Consider the following 22,934-nt stretch of genomic DNA (forward strand, 5'->3'; position numbering starts at 1 on the left):
CTAAATTTATATTTAATAAAAAGGAGCATTCTAGGGATTTAAAAATCGCTGAACAATATAAATTTCTAAAACTGGTGACGGCAGAACAAAATTACTAATTAAAATTGGGGCATTGAAAAGATTTCATAAATAATCAGTTATTTAAGAAAAATATTTTTGATAATATTGTTTTTAAACCCTTATTGCATATTTCTAGGATATCATTAATAATTGTAGCTGGGTTTTTCCATATTTGTATACAGTTTTATCGCATTAGACATTAGAAAAAGAAGAAAAATATGAATTCGAAAACATTTCGGCTTTTTCTATCTGAAAATGTGTAAAAGTCATAATTAAATTTAATGGGCAAAGCAGTGAAAAATTTGTTAAGGAAAAAAGACATTTTTTCTAATCACACATAACTTCGATTTCAAAAAAATATCAAAACAATTCGGAAATTGAATATCGAGAATAGAAAATCTTTTATTTTGTTTATTATAAAATACATTTGTACATATGTATGTGTGTCATAGGTATGTTGTTGATGTGATGCTTCCGAATTTTTCAATTTACTATTGTTAAATATACAGAGTGATTCAGAAAGGTATACAAAACGGGTAAAACTTTTGCTGCGAAAATTTTTACGTATCCAAGTTTTTTTTATTATTCCGTTCTGAAAAAAATAGGAACTTTAAACAAACAGTTTCTGAAAGGCATAGTAAAGGGTTTTAAAAAAGACATGGTGCTTGATTCTGTATTTTATGTACCTTCAGAATAATAAGCATTCGAACTTTAGGGAAAATCAAATTTTTCACTTGCTTTATGTTTTCAGTTTTTTCCAACTAGAATAATTTCGTATGAAATTTATTAAATCCTTGAGATTTTTCTTTATAGATTTTTTTCTAGTTGTTTAAATTTTAATTTAAGCCCTCAAACATTAAAAAATTTTTTTATGTTACGGAAGATGTAGCATAGGAACCATTTCTATGTCAGGATTTTAAAGACATTTAAAGGCAAGAATTTTAAGCGTTGTAATTATCAACTATCATTAATTTTTGGTAACAATAGTCACTCAGAAAAACAGTTGAAATTTTGAAGAGCCGTTATTTTGATAAAAAATCTAAATTTTAATGTTTTTATTGAAATGTAACAAATAATAACAAAATTGAAATGAAATTTTGTACAAATTTGGAAAACAAAAATTGATTTAAAAAAATTTTTAATTTTGGAAAAGAAAAACTAGAATTTTGTAATACAAAAAACAAAAAAAAATCTAGTAATCAAAAATTTTTTTTCGAAACTTTTCTTGGTAAAGAAAATTGATAGGTTTTTTATTTTTGCCGATTTTTATAAGAAATGGTACCTATATGGTTTGAAATTTTTAAATGCATTTTTCTCGCATTGGGTGCAATTTAGAAATTTGAAAAAAATATTTTCGGAATCTAGACACCATTTGGCATCTGAAGTTATTAAAGTTATCTAGCTGGAGCGAATTTTTAAAGAGATGCCATACAAATTTTGACATTTATTCTGATAGAAAAAAAATTTTTTAATAGGAAAATTTAATTTTTTTACACAAAATGGAGTTTGCTATTAACAATTTGAAGCTAATAAATTAATAATTTAATGGGATTAATAAATTGGCACAAGGTTGATGCAAATTAAGAGGTGTTCCAGTAAAACAATTAATTTAAAATATGCGATTGAATGGAAATAGATTTGAAAGAAGAAAAATATAAATTTTTGCCGAATGAGGTGAATTTCCTAGGAGAATATGTCGTTTTGAGAAATTTGTAAATTTTTTGAATAAGGAGTTCTTATTTTTCCAAATTTTTTTATAAAGGAATATTAAGTTGAATTTAATTTTAGTTTTATTAACATTTGGTTTGATTTTAATGGAATTTGTTGCCCACAATATTTGTGGTTTTTTTGCTATATCTTGTGTACCATAAAAATTTTTTAATATTTGAGGATTTAAGTTAAAGTTCAAGCAGCTGGGAAAGATCCTATGAAAAAAATTTCAAGGATTAAAAAATTTTCTTACGAAATTATCCAGTTAGAAAAAACTGAAAAAATAAAACAAGTGAAATTTTTATTTTCTCTAAAGTTCGAATTCTTGGTATTAACTTATTCTTGGTTCGAAAGTACATAAAATCAAGCAGAATGTCTATTTTAAACCCTTTACTAGGACTTTTAGAAGCTGTTTGTTTGAACTTCCTATCTTTTTCAGAAAGGAAGTTATAATCAAAAAAACTTGGATAAGTGAAAATGTCGTGAAAATTCGTTAAAATCCCCGGAACTTAGAAACCTTTGAAATTTGGTACCCACTTCGGAACAAAAATTTTACCCATTTTCGATCCTCTAATCAATGGCATTGGTTGTTGTATATCTTTCAGAATCACCCCGTATATATTTACTTATGAATATTAAATACATACATCTACATACACAGACTTGACTTTATATTATTTACAAAGAACAAATTTCAGATTTACAGTTTTAAGTGAAAAGATATTCTTTTTATCTCATATTTTAAACATTGTCTATACATATATACATACTTATATAATTTTTCAGTTCTCCAACAATCTGATAAGTTATAATTGAGCTGTTAACATATTGTAAAAAGATAACCGACTGCAAAGAAAAAAGGGTCAGAAATATTAAAAGGACAAAGTTTTCATTATAAATACATTTTGTACATAACAATGTAAATAACATGTATTTATTAATGTATGTATGTATGTATGTGTACATGTATAAATTTCAATTTCTTTTTTTTTTTATATACATATTTATAAGGGAACAGGTGAAAAGTTCAGTGATTTATCAAAATATTTTATTTTGTGTATATACATACATACATACATGCGAGTATTTGTATACCTACATACACAAGTAAAATTGAAAAAAATATGAATTTTCAGAATAAAATCATCATCGAAACAAATACAAGTAATGTCAAATCAGACCAGATCAAGTTGGCTTTTCACTAAAACATTGAATTTAAATGATGAACAATGAGTAGGGTAATTTTTTCTTAATTTCCTTTCTTGCCTTTTTTTTTGGGATGATGATGATTTTGGTTTATAGTTTTTGGGGTTATTGAAAATGCTTGTGAAAGTAAAAACAAATTATTAATAAAAGTATAGTCCCATGGGAGATGAACAGGAAAGCGTGGTAGAAGAGATTATTGGTTTTAGACCCATGTATGTATGCATGTATGTATGTATAAAATAAGTAAAACTAAAAATATGAAAAGAGAGAATATATTATTTAAGCTGTCATTATTGTGAATATTGAAATAAAAACTGTACTTTGTTTTTCAAAAATATTTTAAAATCAATTTTATCTTCTGTATGTGCGTATATTTTAAAAATAACAAAGGATAAAACAACTCATGTGGGCAAGATATAACCGACCGCATTGTATAAATCATGAATGTGTCTTAAATGCTTTCTAAAAATTTGTAGAAGGCTTTATTGTTAAAATATACTGCCAAGAGAAATGCAAATTTAGCTTTTAACAACAGTTCCCATCATATTATTCGATCTTGGTTTTCCACCAAACTATTAATTTGCTGTATGAAAGTTTGATTTTCGAGCCATAAAATTTAATTACCTATTTCTCTCTGTATATGACCAAAATGTAAATTTGATCGATATAAATTCTCAGATATAAATTTTCATTAAAATCGGTTCATTCGAAATTGAAAAATACCGGACAGACCGGTGGGCGGATAGATCGATAGACTGCCATTTCATTAAAAATAATTTAATTATGTTTCCCTAACACGGAAAAATTGCATTTCTGTTGAAAACTGATATTTACCAATTTAAATTTGGTCCTCATCATGTAACTTCTTTATTGTGCAAATTTGTTTGGTAAAAGCTAAGACCATAGAGGAAAATATTTGTTTTTTTGCGATATTTGGAAATATTTGTGTATTAGGTATTAATTTATTAGGTACTTAAAAATATTTTTTATTAATATTAAGAAAATAATTAAAGTAAACCTAAGTACATAAATACTATGTTTGTATAAATATTAAAGAGTACTGAAAAACCCGAAAATACTATTTCACTGCTGTATATCCATAACAAATACTTACATAATGTAGACTGCAAATTAAAAGAAAGATGCTTTATTTTCCAGAATATATGTGCCAGTAAATATATGTATAAGTACAATTGCCAGCAATAGAGCGTTTTCCCCATAAGCTGTTAAAAAATTACTCTTAAATATAATTTTAAATACTCAATATGTTAACTTAAAACATTGAGTTGATAAAGTTAATATACATACAACCTTAAATTTTTCCAAATTTTTTAAAAAGTTTTTTTTCCAATCAAGTTGTTTTCTGACTTATTCAATCATAAATATTTTATATTTTTAATTGAATAGAAGGAAATTAATTTTGTGTTTTATGAGCAATTAATTTTTAAAATATAATGGCAAAGAAGAAATTAAAAGTACCTCCATCACCATCAACACCACCGCCACCACCTGCTGAACCGAAATATGAATTTAAAAAAAGTATTAGCGAATTAGATATGATGACAGATTTAGATAAAGATTTTTGGGGAATGGCAAACAAGGTATACAAATGGCAATTTTTTCACATACATACTAAAATTTTCATAATTTTAGTGTGTTAGAATATTAACCGATGAAAATCGAATTGAACTTGCAACTGATATAAAAACTTTAGTAAAAGTTTTGGAAACATTACAAAAACAATATACACAAATAGTTCTCGAAAATCGGGAACTGCTACCCCGAGTTAAAGAAGCTGATGAAAAATTACATTCAACATTAAAAATAACTGTTGATACTCAAGAAGCAATGAATTCTATGAAATTAGTATTAGGTAAATTATTAAATTAGATAATTGAACAATAAATTAGTCTGTATTTGTATTTGAAATTTAGAAAATTCCCGGAAAGAATTAGATGCTTCTAGAAATCGAGAATTAGAATTACAACATGAATTAAATCAAATGTTATTAAAATGTGAAACTTTTACAAAAAAGGAGGAAATTGAGGAAAAGAATGATGACGCAGAGTATAAGAATTTTTTAAATATTTTAATTTTTAATTGAATTTATTTTTTTTACTTTTAAGACTTGGAAAATTGACAAAATATAAACATATAATTTTAAAAGAAAGAGACAGATTACAACATGAAAATGAAGAATTAAATCGGCGCCTTAAAATGAATCGAATTTATAGGGAACAAGTTGATAAACGGTGTGAGGATGCTGAAGAGCGTGCAGAAAAAATACAAAAATTACTTGATGTTTGAAAAAAAAAATATTTTAAATTTGATATTGAAATAATTTACTTTGTTAAATCATTTTATAGGCTGTTCTATTGGAGAAAATAAATTTGCAAAAGCAAATGAAAAAACTTCAGGAAGATTTCGAAGAATCTAAAGAAATAAATAAAGATTTGTTATCGCAATGCAGGGAATTAGAAACTAAAGTATTAAACGCATAATTTGTGATATTTTTAATTTAATTGTGTATTTTTGCATAATTTTAGTTAGAAGACAAGATTATTACTCTAAAGGAAATTACTAAAGATTTAGATATTAAGCGTATTGATCTTGAAAATATTAAAAAAACTAATGATTCTCTAACAAAAGAACTTCATAGAATTGAAATTCAATTATCAAATGCAATAAATGATAAAAATTTATTTCAACAACAGTATAAAGATTTGAAAATTGATCTTAAAGTAAATATATAAACGTTCTATATATAATGAACACTGTTTATGAGGACCTCTCCAATTAGGGAGTAATTTGTTTGCCAGTTTACCATTTGTGTTTTGTTATGAAGATCTTTTATAATTTATATTCACTATAATCCAATTTCTGTATTACGAAAAAATTTAAATTTGAATTTTAAGTGTTCATTATATAGAGATTTCAATGTTATTAACCTCATTCTATTTAATATAGTTGTGTATATTTTAGGAATTTTATTTTTAGGAAAGAATAGCTGAATTATCTAAAAAATCAATGAAATTGAAGAAATGTGAAGATGATTATAATAACATGGTTATTTCAGTATCGAAAAGAGACAAACAAATGGCTAATATAAAGGATGATAATTTAAAGTTTAAGTAAGTTGATCCCTAATTTTTAAATTTAATGTATTAGGTGTTGAATACAGCCTTAAACTTCAAAGTTAAATATAAAAATAGCCAAGTTTTTTCAAAAATTTATAAAGTTAAATTTTAAGGTAGTCTAGTTTCTTTTGATTTGATTTAAATCACATTTTAAAAATGTCTTCATCTGTTGCGTTTAAAAATTATCTGGGATGGAATTATTATACTTTTTAATTTATTAATATGTAAGTCGTTTATTGTATAAGAAACTTCCGTCGATTATGATAGACTGGCTTATTGTATCAAGCCTTTTAGCTATACAAAACAAAATATTCATTGTTATTATATTTTATATAGGCAATTCAATCAAAATTTGGAAAAAAAATTATTGGAAATTGCTGGAAAATACGAGAATTTAAATAAATTAAAAGATAGTGTTACACAGAATCGCGATTCCTTGCGTAGTGATCTATTTAAAGTGAATAATGCTATGAATGATTTAAAATTGCAGAATAAATTAAAAGATAGTACAATTGATAATTTGAAATTAACCATTGAAAAATTGAATGTTAAGCTTGAAGATGAGAAGAAGAATATTTCTCAACTAATTAAAGAAAAATTGGATTTAATCCAAGGAGCAACTGTATTGGAAAATAAAATTGATAATTTACAAAGTATATTATAGTACATATAGTTTTTTTTTTCTGGAATATTTTGCGTTATCAAAATAAGTTAAAAATCTTACAATTTATCTAAGGTCAATTAAAATTTAAAAATGATCAATTGGGAGCCTTAAATGTTGAATTAAATGAAAAGATAACAGAATATGGCAAAATTCAAAAAAAGTTGGAAACAACGAATTCAGAGAAAATAACCTTACAAAGATCATTACAGACTTGTTCTGAGGAGAAAACAAATTTAAAAAGTTTATTATCTGTAAAGTTGATGAAAATTTATAATTTTGTATGTATACAAATTTGTATAAAATTGTTTTTAGAAAACACAACACCAAATAATTCAATTAGATGAAGAAATTTCTTTAAAGCAAGCCAATATAAATACCCAAAATTATCAAATTGAAAAATTACGTTCTGAGAAACAAGAAACTGAAAAGGAGCATGGTATTGTAAAAAAAATGTTGCAATCGAATCAAGAAGAATTAAAAGAAATGAAGGAAAAGAACAATAGCTTAACTAAAGTTATTGAAGTAATTGCATTCCAAAAATAAAAAAATACACAAATATTTGAGTTAAAAGCTATGTGTTAAAACCTTATAAAATATAAAATTAACAAGACCACAATTTCAGGATCTGTCCCATTAATTCATAATTTGCTCTGTTTCGGTTCTGTTATCTTGCATTTACTTCGGTTTAACAACTATATGTACACGTAACGCTTATTAGATTTAGGATAGATTTTGAGATCCTGTGAGTTTTGATGTTTGAATTGTTTGAATCAAGTAATTGGTAGTGATGATTTCCACTGCAATGTAGATAAAATAAATTAATTTTTAGTTTTACAATTCGGTTTCAATTTCTATATTTCGTGTTCCGTCTATTATCCGATATATGTATGTGCCGGACTTTTAGGTTTAATTTTTGTCATTAAAATTTTTTTTTAACGTTGATTAGAATTTTAAAAAGGAAAATCAACAAATTTTTTAAAATTGAAGTTACTGTGCTTAAATTTTAATAATTTATTATAATTTTTATATTATCATTTCAATTTATAATAATTAGGAAGATGAAAAGAAATTAAAAAAATTATTAATAGAATTACAAGAAGTAGAAAAGGTGAAAAATTTAATTGGAGAACAAATGGTAAGCCGTAAAGATGAGATAGTTCTTTTAAAAGATAAAATACAAATAAACGAAGCAGCACTCAATCATGGTAAGTACTTTTTTCCATTATAAATTTATGATACATAAAATCGTGGTTATTTTATGATACATAAAAGTGAGGCTTGCCTACTGGTCCTAAATTCAAAAAATTATTTTACTTCTTTTTAAGGTGAATATCTGTTAACTTTTTCCCGGACATTTTCGGCCTCTTTTGTTCCTTTTTTAAACTATTAAAATTTTTATACTATAACGTCCATAAAATACATAACATCAGTTTTTACTCTGTGTTGTAGACTTTATTTTCCACTGTTACTCATTTTAATATGGTAGCAACACAACTTTCCATTTAACTTTGGTTTTGTTTCTTTTCTTTGATATTTCCAGTAGGTATTAAAAATAAATAAAATTGTTTTAAAACAAAACTGAAAATTTTACATATCATTTCCCCTTTTTATCCGTTTTCATGTCCGAATATTTATATGATATTTCGCAAAGCATTTTAGGGCTAATTTTATCGGAAGGTTCAAGATTACTCCTAATAAAAGTTTTATTTTTTTCCGGTACACTCACTTTCTTTTTTTGTGAAAAAATTAATGATTCACTTAGCCGTAGCGCTGAAATCAGTTATATTTGAAGCCATAAAATATAAGGAGACTTATCTAAAAAATTTGAAGAATCTGTCTATGCGCTGACCCCATTTTATTTTGCTTGTCCTTCTTTTTTCTTATAAACTTTTAGTCACCTTATTCGAGCCCCATGTGGGTTAAAAAATTTGTTTTAATTATTAAATTTATGGCCTTCTATTGAAGTTAAATCTAAATTTAATTGCAATGAAATACCTGGATTCCTGATGTTTTTAACTTATTGTGTATGTTTATTAAAGAGTAAAAAATTTAGTATTTATATATTTATTGAAAGGGAAAATTAATTTTCACCTTAAAATGTTTATTATAACACGAAAACTTTTTCTATATTTTAATAAAGCAATTAAAATCTTATTATTAATGTTTTTAAGGGAAAAAGTTATATGGAGAAAGATTAGAAGATATTCGTTTACTCAAATTAGAAGTCACTAATCTGCATAATGAAAAAGAAATACTAATAAAGAGTATAGCTAATACAGCCGATATGAAAAAGGAAATTGTAAAATTACAAAGAGAATTAGCACAAGAAAGAATTAGAAATGCTGTTCTTACAGAAGATTTAAATACACCAACTAATGTTCACCGTTGGCGAGTTCTTCCCGGCACCGTTCCAGATCGCTGTCAATTATTACAAAAACTACAAATATTACAAAAGTGTATTCGGAAATTATTGATTTTTTTTAGCTTAATTATATTTTTTTATGAGTTTTAGGGAAAATTTTAAGTTACAAGCACATAACAAAAAAAACGAAGATTACTTGAAAAATTCAAATGAAGAGAATATATCGTTAAAAGCTTATATTGGAAAACTACCGTCTTATAATCTAAAAAAGGATTTATTAAATAGTCAGGTAGAATAATTAATATTTAAGTACATATATCATTAAAGGAGTTTAACAAAAATAAGGTTTCAAGTATTGATTTTTCTTTATTGTTGTAGAGATTATTAAAAGTTAAAGAGAAAAAGATGAAAGCTCTTGCTGCCGAAAATACTGTATTAAATCTTGATATGGAAGCAAGAAATTGTGAAATAAGTAAATTAAAAAGTATTATATGCCAAAATAGAAATTCGAAGACTCACGAAAAAATCGAAAAATCTATGAAAATGTCAGATAATTATGAAGATGCATTGCTTGATAAATAAATGAAAATGTTAAACATTATTAAATTTATGTGTGTGTTTTTGGTTTCCCAAAGTATACGACTGTGTATAGTGAACATATTGTAATACTTGAGTCTTTGGTTAAAATTTTCAGCGAAAATTAATAAAATTTTTTATAAAAATGTATTTATACCTTTGGTATTTAGGTCAGATCTAATTAAGATCAATATTCAACTGTTATACTGATTTTATTTTACATTAATATTAAAAATTATTGTAAAGATTCCTGACCCAACACTCTCTTTTTCATTTCGTAATAAACTGTAATGAGAAATGAAAGAAAGTTTTTAATCAAAAAATTTTCTTATGCTTAATAATTTAATGCCCAGGTGTACAATATTTAATTTTTTTGATATTAAATCATCTTATATAGCTTCAAGATCAGAAATTTAATAATAGTCACGTTATCTTTTCTTTAAAATAAGCAATTATGATTTTTTTTTTAAATCTTCTATAATAACCTTCTACTGCAAATTAACTTTTCTCCATTTTGTGTTTGTTTTTTTTTTTTCAAAAATTATATTTTGTAATTTAAAGGTATTAAGGCTATTAAGAATATTGTTTTTTTTTTGCTTTAAAGTTTGGAAAAGTTTTTAATATTAAAAAAGAATTTTGAAGAAAAATCGTTTTAAATTAGAGAGAATATTTTTTTTTTTTAGTAATGATATTAAAAAGAGATTTTTAATTTTATTATTTTCTTCATTTCTTTTTGTTGTCCTTAAATATAATAAGGATCATCAATTTTCTAACATCTGACGTCCTCAAGAATCCTAATTTCTAATTTATAAAAAATCACTTAACGTAATAAAATTATGCTCATGCTATTTAAAATACTTTATGCTTCTCATATTGATAACCAATTATGTAAATTTTCTTTCTTCTCCTTTTCTCGTATACTCCAATCCAATATTCTTCTCTTCTTTGTTACATATTCCTTTTTCGACTATAAGCATAATATCCTTGTTAGTCCATATGCAGAATATATTTATATATTTTAACATCTTTATATGTGTATTGGGGGGAGTGTAATCAATATTGAATTTTTATAAAAATAGATTTTATATTCTGTTTTAGAGATGACAAGGAGTAGTTTTGTTGTACCTATAAGACGTAATAACAGATAGTTTGCTTTAACATTTTACTCTTATTGATTCATTCTCTTAACTGTATTTATATATTTTTAGTAACCATAATATGAATGTTTATGATATCAAATTTATTGATTCTGTATATGAAAATATATAAAATATATTTATAACATGCAACATAACATTAAGATCATATAATAATAAATTTGATATCATCTAACAAGAAAATAGAGAACATAAAATTTGCATGAAAATTATTTAGTAGCTATATAATGTCCCAAACAATATGTCCAATTGAGAATTTATATTTCTTTACAAAATCATTTTCATTTCGGTTTTCAAAGAAAAATGGGATAAGAAAGGAGTGTATTCGATATGAAGAATATTTTTATTGCAATAAGGTGCAATAAGTTTTAAAACCGCAAACCAGCCATATTCCACAATAACTATATACATACAATTTTCTTTTGTGCAAAATATTGGTATATATTTAGTTGGGTAATAAGTATGTCATACATATTAGAGGAGGGTATCCAAGTATCCAAGTTATAAAGATTTTGAATACTTTGTAGACGATTGAAAATTGCATCTTAATATATTGATCTAATCGATAATCATTATCAAATAATTATCAAAACTTTTTAGGATCTGTTTCTATATAAAGTTTCAAGGACATTTTAATTCAAGGAAACCACCTATTACCACAAAATAATATAATTTATAATATTTTCTAGTTAGTTATGTTCCAGGAAATTAAAATAAATTTTCTTTAACAAAAGCGACAATAAATTTCAATTTTCGAATTATGGAAATGCTTGATAAAATGAGATTTCTAACTTTTTCCGTACTTCTGATTAATTGATTTTAAGTTATTTATATAAGGCAACAATCGTTAAGGGTCGATAATTTTGGCTTACGATTTAGTTTCAAAGTTGCTGGTGAAATGATTTCAGGTCTGTAAAATTATATACTTTCTATTTTTGGTTATCTAAAACTAAATCTTATACTCAATATTATCTAATATAGTTTCGAATTATTGAGGAGCTTAAATCACAGAAAATTTTGAATTGAAAATTATATTTGAGAATATGAAAATAATTCAATTTACTGGTTGATGTACTAAGAGTCGAAATATGCTAGCATTTTAAGCTAGAAACAATTCTAATAAATGTAAAATGGCAATATTATAGCGTTAAAAGAATTTTTTACTAAAGTAATATTGCACATGCAAAACATTTCGATTTTTTAAACATTTGTATGTATGTATGTGTATCGGTACATGTGTAGGATATTTTGATTTAAGTTGTCTGAAAGAAAAAGGATTTTATGAGCCATTCATTACTAAATTATCATATGTTTCACATAATTATAATCTATGTGTGTATGTTTAAAATAAAAGTATACGTTATATTAGGGGTTTTCACCGGTCGATGCATTCATGCAAAAAGAAACGATAGTGCTTTTTTGCTCCATTTGGTTTTCTTAAATAGTTTACAAGTATGGTTAAAAAAAAATTATTGAAACAGAGGGAATTGAAGTTTAATTTTAGTCCGTGTAAAAAATGTGACCAATTAGTCATGGTGATAGAATTGAATTCAAAACTATTTGCAACTATTTAATACAAATGACCAATATTTAATTATTAAAATAAAAATTTGCAAACTTAATAAACATATCCTTTAAAAAATTTCCTGTTGCCCATATAGTCTTGAAAATGCCAACAGTGTTCAATTCATTGGTTATATAGGATATTCTATATCATTTAAGAGTTAATAAACCTTAAATTTAAGAATTTTTTTTTTTGTGATATAAAATTGGTTAACCAAGTTGTTTTGAATGTTCAAAGCACTAAAATTATGGCAAAAATCCTGCACTCTTGTAAAATTTTTATTTATGAATAATAGATTTTTAATAAAAAGCTCTAAATTTTAACATATTATGCACTTACATGTAAACTATACGGGAACAACATGTTTTCACAATGTTATTTAAATTGATTATAGGGTTTAATATTGCCATAGAGTTGCAATATCTATATTGGAGTTTCAGAAATTTAATAAGAACTATAAAATACAGAAATTAGAAAATTTGTACAGAAAATTTATTAGAACACTTAGAAAAGTGTGTAATAACTTTTTTTTGTCCACTAACCTACTGCTGGGTTTTACTCGTAATATAGCTTGCCCTAGTCTTGCATCGAAATCTGGAATTGTTTACCTAAATTAATTTTCTTTCAGAATATTTTGTAAGAAATATACGAAAATTAACCAAAAAGACACAAAATAACCGACAACTTTTTTGCAACCAACAAGGTACGAAAAAAGGTAACTGTGTCTGTATAATGTTAAATTGAAGAATGCTTTTATTTTTACCTGATCTAATAGAAAAATGACGACAATAGATATTTTTCATCATTGTTATTCACACGAACACACACACATTATGTATATGAAATTATATGGGGATAAATAGAGATAAAAACATGTTATGTAACTACAAAAGTATACATAATCTAAAAAGATATACTAATCTAACAGTATATGAATAAAAATAGCAAAAATAACTTTTAAAAAAACTTCCTTAATGAAAAAACAACAAAAAATGAAAGTGGCATGAAAAAAAGTTTTGTTATTTTTTTGCCACAAATTATTTATTTATTTTTCTTTTGCCATTTTTATTGAATTTTTGTCTTTCTATGATAATGTGTATGTATGCACATCATTGCTTTAGATCAGAAGTATCCTAAGTCACATTTTGAAAATTTTACGGGAGAGTGATAAAACGATATAAGAGAGTAAACTCAGATGTACCAAATCTTTATTAAGTTATTAAATTTTTCAATAAAATTTCAACACTATTCTATAGTAAAATACTATAGAATAGAATAGAATAGAAGGAAGGGAAGGGTATTTCTATTCTAAAAAACAAATTTTGCTTTGGAATTCAGTATTTTTTATTTAAAAATTTTAAAATAGTAAAAAGCTCTAATGTTTTCGCAACACGAGCAAAAAGTACCTACTAAAGTACCTACTAAATTGTTATAAGCGAAAAAAATATATTTTGCAAAAATTTGGATTTGATGCAGTGCTGATCTAGGTTTATGGCGTGTATAAACACAAATATACATTTATATATTATAAATTTGGTAACCTTTTTTATTTATATACATAAATTCATATGTCTGTTTATATATGTACGTGTGCATGTTTAATGCAGATATCATAATGTAAGAATACAACATTAGAGGAGAGACCACTAAAGACAATAGAATCATTATACAATCAATATAAAAAGATAATATTATCGTATATAACGAGGATTATATTCACATCCTGTTCACAAGTTATAGTAAGAATCTACAAAAGGATCTATGCTATCTAAATAAATTGATGTCCTTTTTGTTTTGTTGGTTTGCTATTACTTAATATACTTTTAAAGTTATGTATGTATTTGAAGTGTGTGCTGGTGTATTTTAAAGGTAAAAATTGATTAAAAAAGTGATTTTTTTTACAAGTATAGACAGGAATGTTTAGATAACAGTTTTTTCTTTTTTTTTGGAAAATGAAAATTCTATTTTTAGTTTAAGAAAAACTCAAATAATGAGTGATATGAATGGTGATAAATTTTTGATAGACACTTCATGTTATTTTTAAAAAATGTACCTACATATATGTATATATTTACTTATACATGCATACATGGGAACCTATTCATTTGGGTGCATTATTATTTAGTCTTCAAAAATTTATAATTGTTTTGCGACTACAGATATTTGTTTTTTTTTGTTTTATGGGAGGATATGATTAAAAAAACAGGAGATTGAATTTTGTTTTCCTTCTTTATTATATTTTACATATATATTTTATTTTTGTACATATTCCTTTTTAGAATTTAAAATGAATTTTTAGAAAATTGAAAAATTTAATTGAAAAAGAAGATTCTCTTATAAAACTTTTGAAAATTATGACCTTTCGGTTTTATTTGAAATGGATCTCTTGTCTAAATTGTTATAATTTTGGATTTACTTTACAACTTTTCAATAATTTAATTGTTTTTAAATTAAAAAACTAAAAGAAGAACTCGATAATATTTGCTATGTTGCCCTATGTGTACAATTAAATGCATACAAGTAAAAAGCAATAATCAAATTCAAAAGCCATATACGAATTTTTTAATTTATTGGTATAAAATTTTAGTTTCGTTTCTAAAGTTTGGAACATTGAGATATCTTTGTATATGTATATTTGAGTTTGTATATATTAATATTACGAATGAACTAGCTGAAGTTAATACTTCGAAAATAATACTTAGCTGTTTGAATATTTTGAATATAAATTAGATTAGCATATAGCCTCAGAATTAAATTCAAAACTTAATTAATATACTTTTAATTGTACTTTAGTCATATTATATATTTTTTGGTGATAATGTATTGATTTGCTTATGAATTGAAAATTAAAGAGCTATAGATTCGCAAGAGTGATAGATACGATAATCGAAAACTAATTTAAGTGAACAAATAAAATTACATTCTGCAATAAATCTATTTGGAAAAATTGGGTTATCTTACGTATTGGTATCAGTGCTAATGTTATTGTAACTTTAAACATGCTCAAATAAAATCCTCAACTGTACGATACCAGGAGTTTTTTATAATTATAAATTGCTTTTTAGCTTTTTTCCAAGAAAATTTTGAAAACAAAAGTGCTTATAAGTTTAATTCTTCAGCCCGTCCGTCCGTCTAATTAAAAAATATGAATATAAACCCTTAAATTCGAGCATTATTTTAATACCTCTTTCAATTTTATTGTTTTGTCTTATCCCAAATATATGCAATTTCTGAAATTTCTTCGTATGTATCTAAATGTTATAGATTTTGTGTTATCTAATAACACAAAATCCATTATTTTTTTTTCAGTGTCAATAGTAGAAATAATTAAATTTTACCAATATTCAAAAGCTTATTGAAACCATTATTTCAATTTCGCTCCATTTTTTTCAATTTTGCTGCTACTGTTTAGAAATTCAAAAGAAAACGTATTTAAAGTTAAATTTGTTATAAGGAATGTCTCCTAAAACTCATTAAAGTCGGATATCTTTAAATTTTTCTACTAAATTTTATTTCTTAATATAAAAAAATTTTGTAAAATATTAAATTACGTAATACCATATATAAAAAATGCTTATATGTATTTGGAAAATAAGAGTATATTTTAAATTAAGGATAAAAAAATATTTTTTTGTAACCACGATTGAACAATAAAATAAAAAAAAAATAGCAAAAAAAAAAATAGGGAAAATTCATACCCATTTTTCTTTTATGTCATTTCAATTCTTAACATTTCAATTTTAGCCCAGTTATTGTCAGTATTTGAATGTAAAGAGATTAATTTAATACAGGGTATCTATGTATTTACATATATAGAATCCACTACATAACATTATATAACATTCAATATTTAAAATAATACAATATATAAAAATAACAACAGATTTAGGTATATACAATATATTAATTCCTATATAATGTAAATATGTATGTAAAATTGAGTATATGTTAGGAAAAAAGTCGAATACACCACCCCCCCCGAGCCTTTTAAATAAGCTAAATTTTGAAATAATCATGCTTGACCATCTGTGGAGTCCGTTTTTACAAATTCATATGATATTTATTATTATTGTTATTATTATTGTAATTGTGAATAGACATACATACATATACGAAGATACTATACCAAAAAAAAAAAAAATTCAAAAATAAACAGGAAAAAAAAATAATAAAAAAATTAAAAATAAAATATTATATTATATGAAAATTCAAAAGGACATCAAACATTTTTCCCAGACATTTTCACATCCAAATATCCTGATAAATACCCTCTTTCCTCGAACACCTCTCTCTTCTTTATTTATAAACACACTCTAATTTTGTATTTTTGCTTTTGGAGAATTCTATAATACAATTGAAAAGGGAGAGGTAAGAAATATTATTTACAATTTTTGATATTGAATTTATTATTTAAAAGTAAGAGAGAAAAGGAGAGAGAAAATTAAAAGAATAAAAGTTGAACTATGACGATGACTGTGAGATTTTATATGAAAATTTGTTATGATGTTGTGCAAACAATAACGGGGGAGCGGCTGGCCTGGGTTACTAAGAATGATAGGGAATAAAATCGTACCATGTACAATATATTTTATTTTATTTGTTTTTTCTTTTTGGCAACCTGCAGCTCAATTTATTCAGGATTCAATATGCCTAGCCTACAATATTGTTTCATATTGTAAAAGTCATCATAATGTATGTTATATTGAATAAATTTCAAAAGAATGAGAACAACAAAAAAAAAATGAATGAGAGTGTATGGTATATGTATTGGAAGAGTAAAAACGAGATTTGAAATAATAAGGGGAACTGAAGATTTTGTATGGTTTGGTCATCTTTTGTATAAACTTTTATGACTTTGACTTTGGGTTATGTTGGTTTTAAATAAAAAAAAAAAATATAGGCTATGAATATTCTTATAATATGAAAATGTAGAAATTATATTGATTTCGTTTTTCTTTTTTTTCAAAGTTTTGTAAATGAATATACGCATATAGACAAATACACAGAATTCATATTTTAGTAAAAGAGAAATACACATGTATACTGCCATAAACCGATTGTATATTTATATCTATATATATATATATATATATTGTCACAATTGTTCAAACCGTTATACTCACATATATAGATTTATATTATTTTTATGTAGGCATTAATAGAATAATATGGTGTTTGAAAAGACAAAAAAAAAATGAAATAAAAAAAAATGGGATAAAAATGCTGGTGTGTATTTAGAGTAAACTTTTTTTTTGCACTTTTTCTCCAAAAATATAATATGAATAAAATGTTCATACGGATATCATGACCATCTGATGCCAAAATGTTATGTCGGAAGTATGATTGAGATATTATGAATATTCATTTTCGCAAATCTATGTTCATGTATATGTATATGTTATAGATGGATTATATATGTATTTCAAAAAAAGTATATTTATGCATATACATGTATACAATATTATATAGCTTCAGAAATACATGCTATATATTTCAAATACTTTAAGTGTGTACATGTAAATTTAAAACAAAACGAGAAAAAAAATAGAGTTGACCTTGTCAACTCTGTGATACCCGTACGAATTTGTTATCCTATATCCAAATAACTAATGTGCCATAACTCACTATGTGGCAGACTATGACTTTAAGTTGCCGTATTACCATATTAATTTATGCAAAATTTCAGTACTATGTGTTATTCAAAATACTGGTTGTGCCAAACTACTATTGATGTTGTATGGCAGCTACCAGAAAGAGCCAAGAAATTTTAGCGAATTTTATCAAGCACATAGGCCCTACTAATATACTCACTTGTGTGAAATCTCAATATCACAGCTTTTATAGTTTCTGAGATATAGTCAAATAACTTTTGAAGTTGTATGGCAGGTACCAGAAGGAGCCAAGTAATTTCAACTACTTTTATGAAACACATTGGCCCTACTAATATATTCGTTTATGTGAAATTTCAATACCATAGCTTTAATAGTTTCTGAAATATAGTCAAATAACTTTTGAAGTTGTATGGCAGGTACCAGAAGCAGCCTAGTAATTTCAACGACTTTTACCAGACACATCGGCCCTACTAACATATTCACTTGTGTGAAATCTCAATATCACAGCTTTTATAGTTTCTGAGATATAGCCAAATAACTTTTGAAGTTGTATGGCAGGTACCAGAAGGAGCCAAGTAATTTCAACGACTTTTATGAGGCATATTGGCCCTACTAATATATTCATTTGTATGAAATTTCAATACCATAACTTTTATAGTTTCTGAGATATAGCCAAATAAATTTTGAAGTTGTATGGCAGCTACCCGAACCGGTACCCCGATCATGTCCAATTTAAATAGGGTTCTAGCACTTACTACAATAAATCATTTGTGAAAATTTGGTGAACTTAGCTCAATTAGTTTTTGAGTTATCGTTCGGACGGACGGACGGACGGACGGACGGACGGACGGACGGACAGACAAAGCTAAATCAACTCAGAATTTGACGCTGATCAAAAACATACACTTGAGTCTATATCTAACACCGTTATTTCTTAGCGTTACAAACGGTAAGGCAAATTTAGTATACCCTTCGAACATACGTTCGTACGGGTATAAAAATTTGAAAAGAATAATACAAGAAGAATTTTGTTGGTTCGGCCGACATAAAATATTATTTTTGCACTAATTTGAGTAATTCTATACAAATATCAAGAATTTATAAACGAATCGATTATGTAGTTCAAACCACTATTTATATAAATTTATATTGGAAAAAGCTAAATTTTTGTTAAAGCAAGTAAAAGAAAAATATAAAGAACTTTGGAATAAAATAGTTTATTTAAAGAATGGTTTTATTAAATCAAGAAAACGGTAACATTGATTTGAAGATAAATTATGTTGGATCAATAACAATAGTAAAGCGTAAACATTAATCTATTCACGAAAAAGAAAATAATATATATATATATATATGTATATAACTATTATAATTCGCTGTCAAAAATCTCCACAATTGAACATATATTTGAGTTTGAAAGTTCGAAATCCTAGCTTACTAAATCATAAAAACTGTAGCTTCCAATTTTTTTTTCTAATAGTTTCAGTACAGGCTCAGTTTCGTTACTTAAAATTTCAAAATAGTTTTATAAAATTATTAAAAATTCCAATTTAAGTTAATAATAGCAAATATATTAAATTCTATGTAACCAGTTTTTCTATGTAAACGCAATTTAATTGCCATTACAGTTGCATAAAAACTAGTATACCAGGCTAATTTTGTCGAATACTTTGATTTTTGTTATAAAGAAATATATACATACGTATATAATTTATAATAACGAAAAATTTTCTATAATTTTCATAATGGAAACTATTGAAGAATGGTAAAACTGATTATACAATTGCTTATATTTCTTATGTAGGTATATGTATATATACAATTTGGTAGAACGTTATTATTATAAAAAAATTTTTACTATTTTAGAATATGTGAATTGAGATATTTACAATATAAATAGGAATGAAATCCTGTACCTTTCCTTATATTTGAAAGGAATCATAAGACTGTTTTATTCTGACACATTCTAACAGCAAATAATTTTTGTTTGACGAAAATTTTAATGAAGCTTTTGAGCCATAAAAAGGACAAGTTAATGTTATATAAAATGTACAAAGGTAAACAAATTTTTAAATGCATTGTTGCATAAAATCTAGGATAAAATTTATATACAATATATGATGGTATTTAGGAAAACCGGAAATGTTTTATGATTTGTGCATGTACACTGTTCACATATACATTCAACAAAGTGAACTAACAATTGCATATACATACATATATTATAATGAAAACATTATAATGGTAAAACATGATCAAACTAAAATTTATCTTTATCATACCGGTTGCATGCATCAAAGAGTTTAACATTGTTATATATAATAATGTATATAGATTCTTGCTTTATTACAACACTTAATGTACATATATTTATGTATATATGATTTTCAAAATTAGTATAATTATTTTATAAGTGCTAATGAACAATATATATATATATATATGTATATAGAAATATCTAGAATTGTATACTTATAATGTGTGCATATATATTTTATCAAATGTACATAAAATACAAATCAATAATTTACCTAATTTGTTGTTCTCAAATTTTGTATACGGTACATTCTATACAATATAAAATGTAATTGCCATAAAAAATGGAAAACATGATCACATTTAATTTTGTTTGTTTTCTATTAATAATAGTGTTATGTAACATATGGTTGTAATAGTGCCTATATATGAAATAAATTTAAATTTTACTTTAAAATTTTACTGGTGATGATTTTAATTATTTATTGATACTCGTATACAAAAATATCACTATTGTTCTGCAAACTGGTCTCAAGTCAAAAAATTTCTTTAATTAAAACTTCGAAATACATATTAAATTTTTAGAATTATAGAAGGGAATAACAACATTATGTCCTATATTTTAATGAAAAGCTTTGGTTTTGGATAGGTATATATTTATGTACATATTAAGAATCTTATGTGAGCAGGGAGAGTCTTTGTTTCGTTGAGAAAATCAAAAAATTGAAGTTTATTTTTATAAACCAATAATAAATTTGAGTTATTTTAAATTACATTGTAAGAAAATTTAAATCATGGCTGAAATTTCATATATTTCCTTACGATATAAACCTAAATATTTAGTTTTGAATTTCTTAAAATCAGAAAGTAGTGAGCTGTTTATCTAAAGTGTAAAATCTTTTAAAAACTGGTTCATATTTTCATTATCAGTTAAGAATTAGGAAGATAATTTGTATTACACTTATTACACAACATAACAAATGTCCCATAAAAACCCTAAAAGTGAATTGTGAGTTAAAAATTTAGCATTCATTGTAACTAAACAATTTTCTTTGTATACCAATCGAAAGTTCATTACTAGGAAAACATATTCATTTTTTTTACATTTCTTTCGATCATAAGATTATTCAATAACTTTCCGCACGAGTCGCTACACTTATGATTGCATAAAATATAAGCCTTGTTTCCAATGGAAATTAAAAATCTAATTTATTTTTATTAAAGTTTTGTTTCTAAATAAAATAAAGAACAATGTCCTGAATAAAGCTATCGTTATATTATTCACCTTGTCTAAACAAATTAAATATATTTTATAATATTACATAGATACAGACGCATATACATCTTTACTATATTAAAAGTCCAAATTAATACAAATAAATTGGATTATTAGGAAACATTTTCATTAAATTATAGTATATCGTTTACGCAATTAAATGTGGAAATAGAAATGAAAAAAAATACTATTAATCCTTGAATAGGTGAAAAATAAAATTATATATATAAAAGAGATATATGAAACATTTTACAAGTGAAGATAAAAGTAGAAAAATACAGTCATTTACTGAACTATTGTCATTGGAAATTGCAATATTCGAAAGTGAAATTAAATGAAATTACTTTGCTATTTCGTTAACAAATTACTTTTTGTCTGCTATTTTTATGTCCTTTTTCATTACAATATATTAAAGTTTTGATAAAAATTTGACAAAATAATGGCTAATATAACATTATATTAAATTATTGTATTATATATTTATCTTGTTATATTACAGTTAAGTCAGAGAAATTTTCCTATTCTTACCACAATTTTTAATAACCAAAAATTTTTAATCATATGCTTAGAAATTTAAGTGTACATAGATAGCATACCGAAAATTTCGAACAGACAAAGAATTTTCTAATTTACTGTAACTAACAAACGTATATATGACTAGTATACTATAGTATATGTTTATAATTTCATTATAATATGTGAATGTAATTTGAAATAATGAAATTAATTGTATTTTCAATGCTTTTCTCAAAATCTATCTAAAATCTAAATTGTATTTATGATATAGAAACTTAAATATTATATGATAACAGATTTTTATTTCATTTAAACAAAACAAATAGTTTAAAAATAAAAAATAATATTAGTAGACTAATTAAGGTAAATATACAGACATGTACTTTGTTTTACTGTGTCCTTTTTATTACTTAACCTGTAATTAAGAAGCACATTTTTACAGCAATCACATTATAAGTATTCTGTATGTATTGGAAAATAAAGAACGAAGTATAACAGAAAATATAAAATTTAGGAAGGAATTTTCAAAATTAACAGATGAATATAGAAATTTTTATATGGATGAAATGATTTGAGACTCACAATTACGTTAGATGTAGAATTTGATTTTAGATATTTTTTCCGCTATTTAAAATAATATTTGTATGTACGATAATATTGTTTTTCAATGTATTTGTTATTTGTAATTGTTATACCGATGAATACTCGCTACAAAATTTGTTTTATTTAAATTATGCGGAATTTGTGATATATTTGCCTGGAATAATTATGTTACTGAACTGAATCAAGAACAAGTGACAGTAAACAACTTGTTAATTTAAAATAAAGTTTTAATAAT

General features: G+C 24.6%; 1 protein-coding gene across 1 annotated transcript; it reads left to right on the top strand.

The window, feature by feature from the left end:
- Positions 1-4,430: 4,430 nt before the first annotated feature.
- LOC129612756 (polyamine-modulated factor 1-binding protein 1-like) lies at positions 4,431-7,320 on the top strand. The gene is made up of 8 exons (XM_055526518.1): positions 4,431-4,577; positions 4,630-4,849; positions 4,911-5,043; positions 5,148-5,217; positions 5,343-5,462; positions 5,523-5,577; positions 6,883-7,028; positions 7,090-7,320. Exons 1-8 carry the CDS (start codon positions 4,431-4,433, stop codon positions 7,318-7,320), a joined length of 1,122 nt encoding a protein of 373 aa, XP_055382493.1.
- The last annotated feature ends 15,614 nt before the right edge of the window (positions 7,321-22,934 follow it).

This window comes from Condylostylus longicornis, unplaced genomic scaffold (genome assembly GCF_029603195.1).
Source record: "Condylostylus longicornis isolate FDR11 unplaced genomic scaffold, ASM2960319v2 ptg000004l, whole genome shotgun sequence".
Lineage (NCBI taxonomy): Eukaryota > Metazoa > Arthropoda > Insecta > Diptera > Dolichopodidae > Condylostylus > Condylostylus longicornis.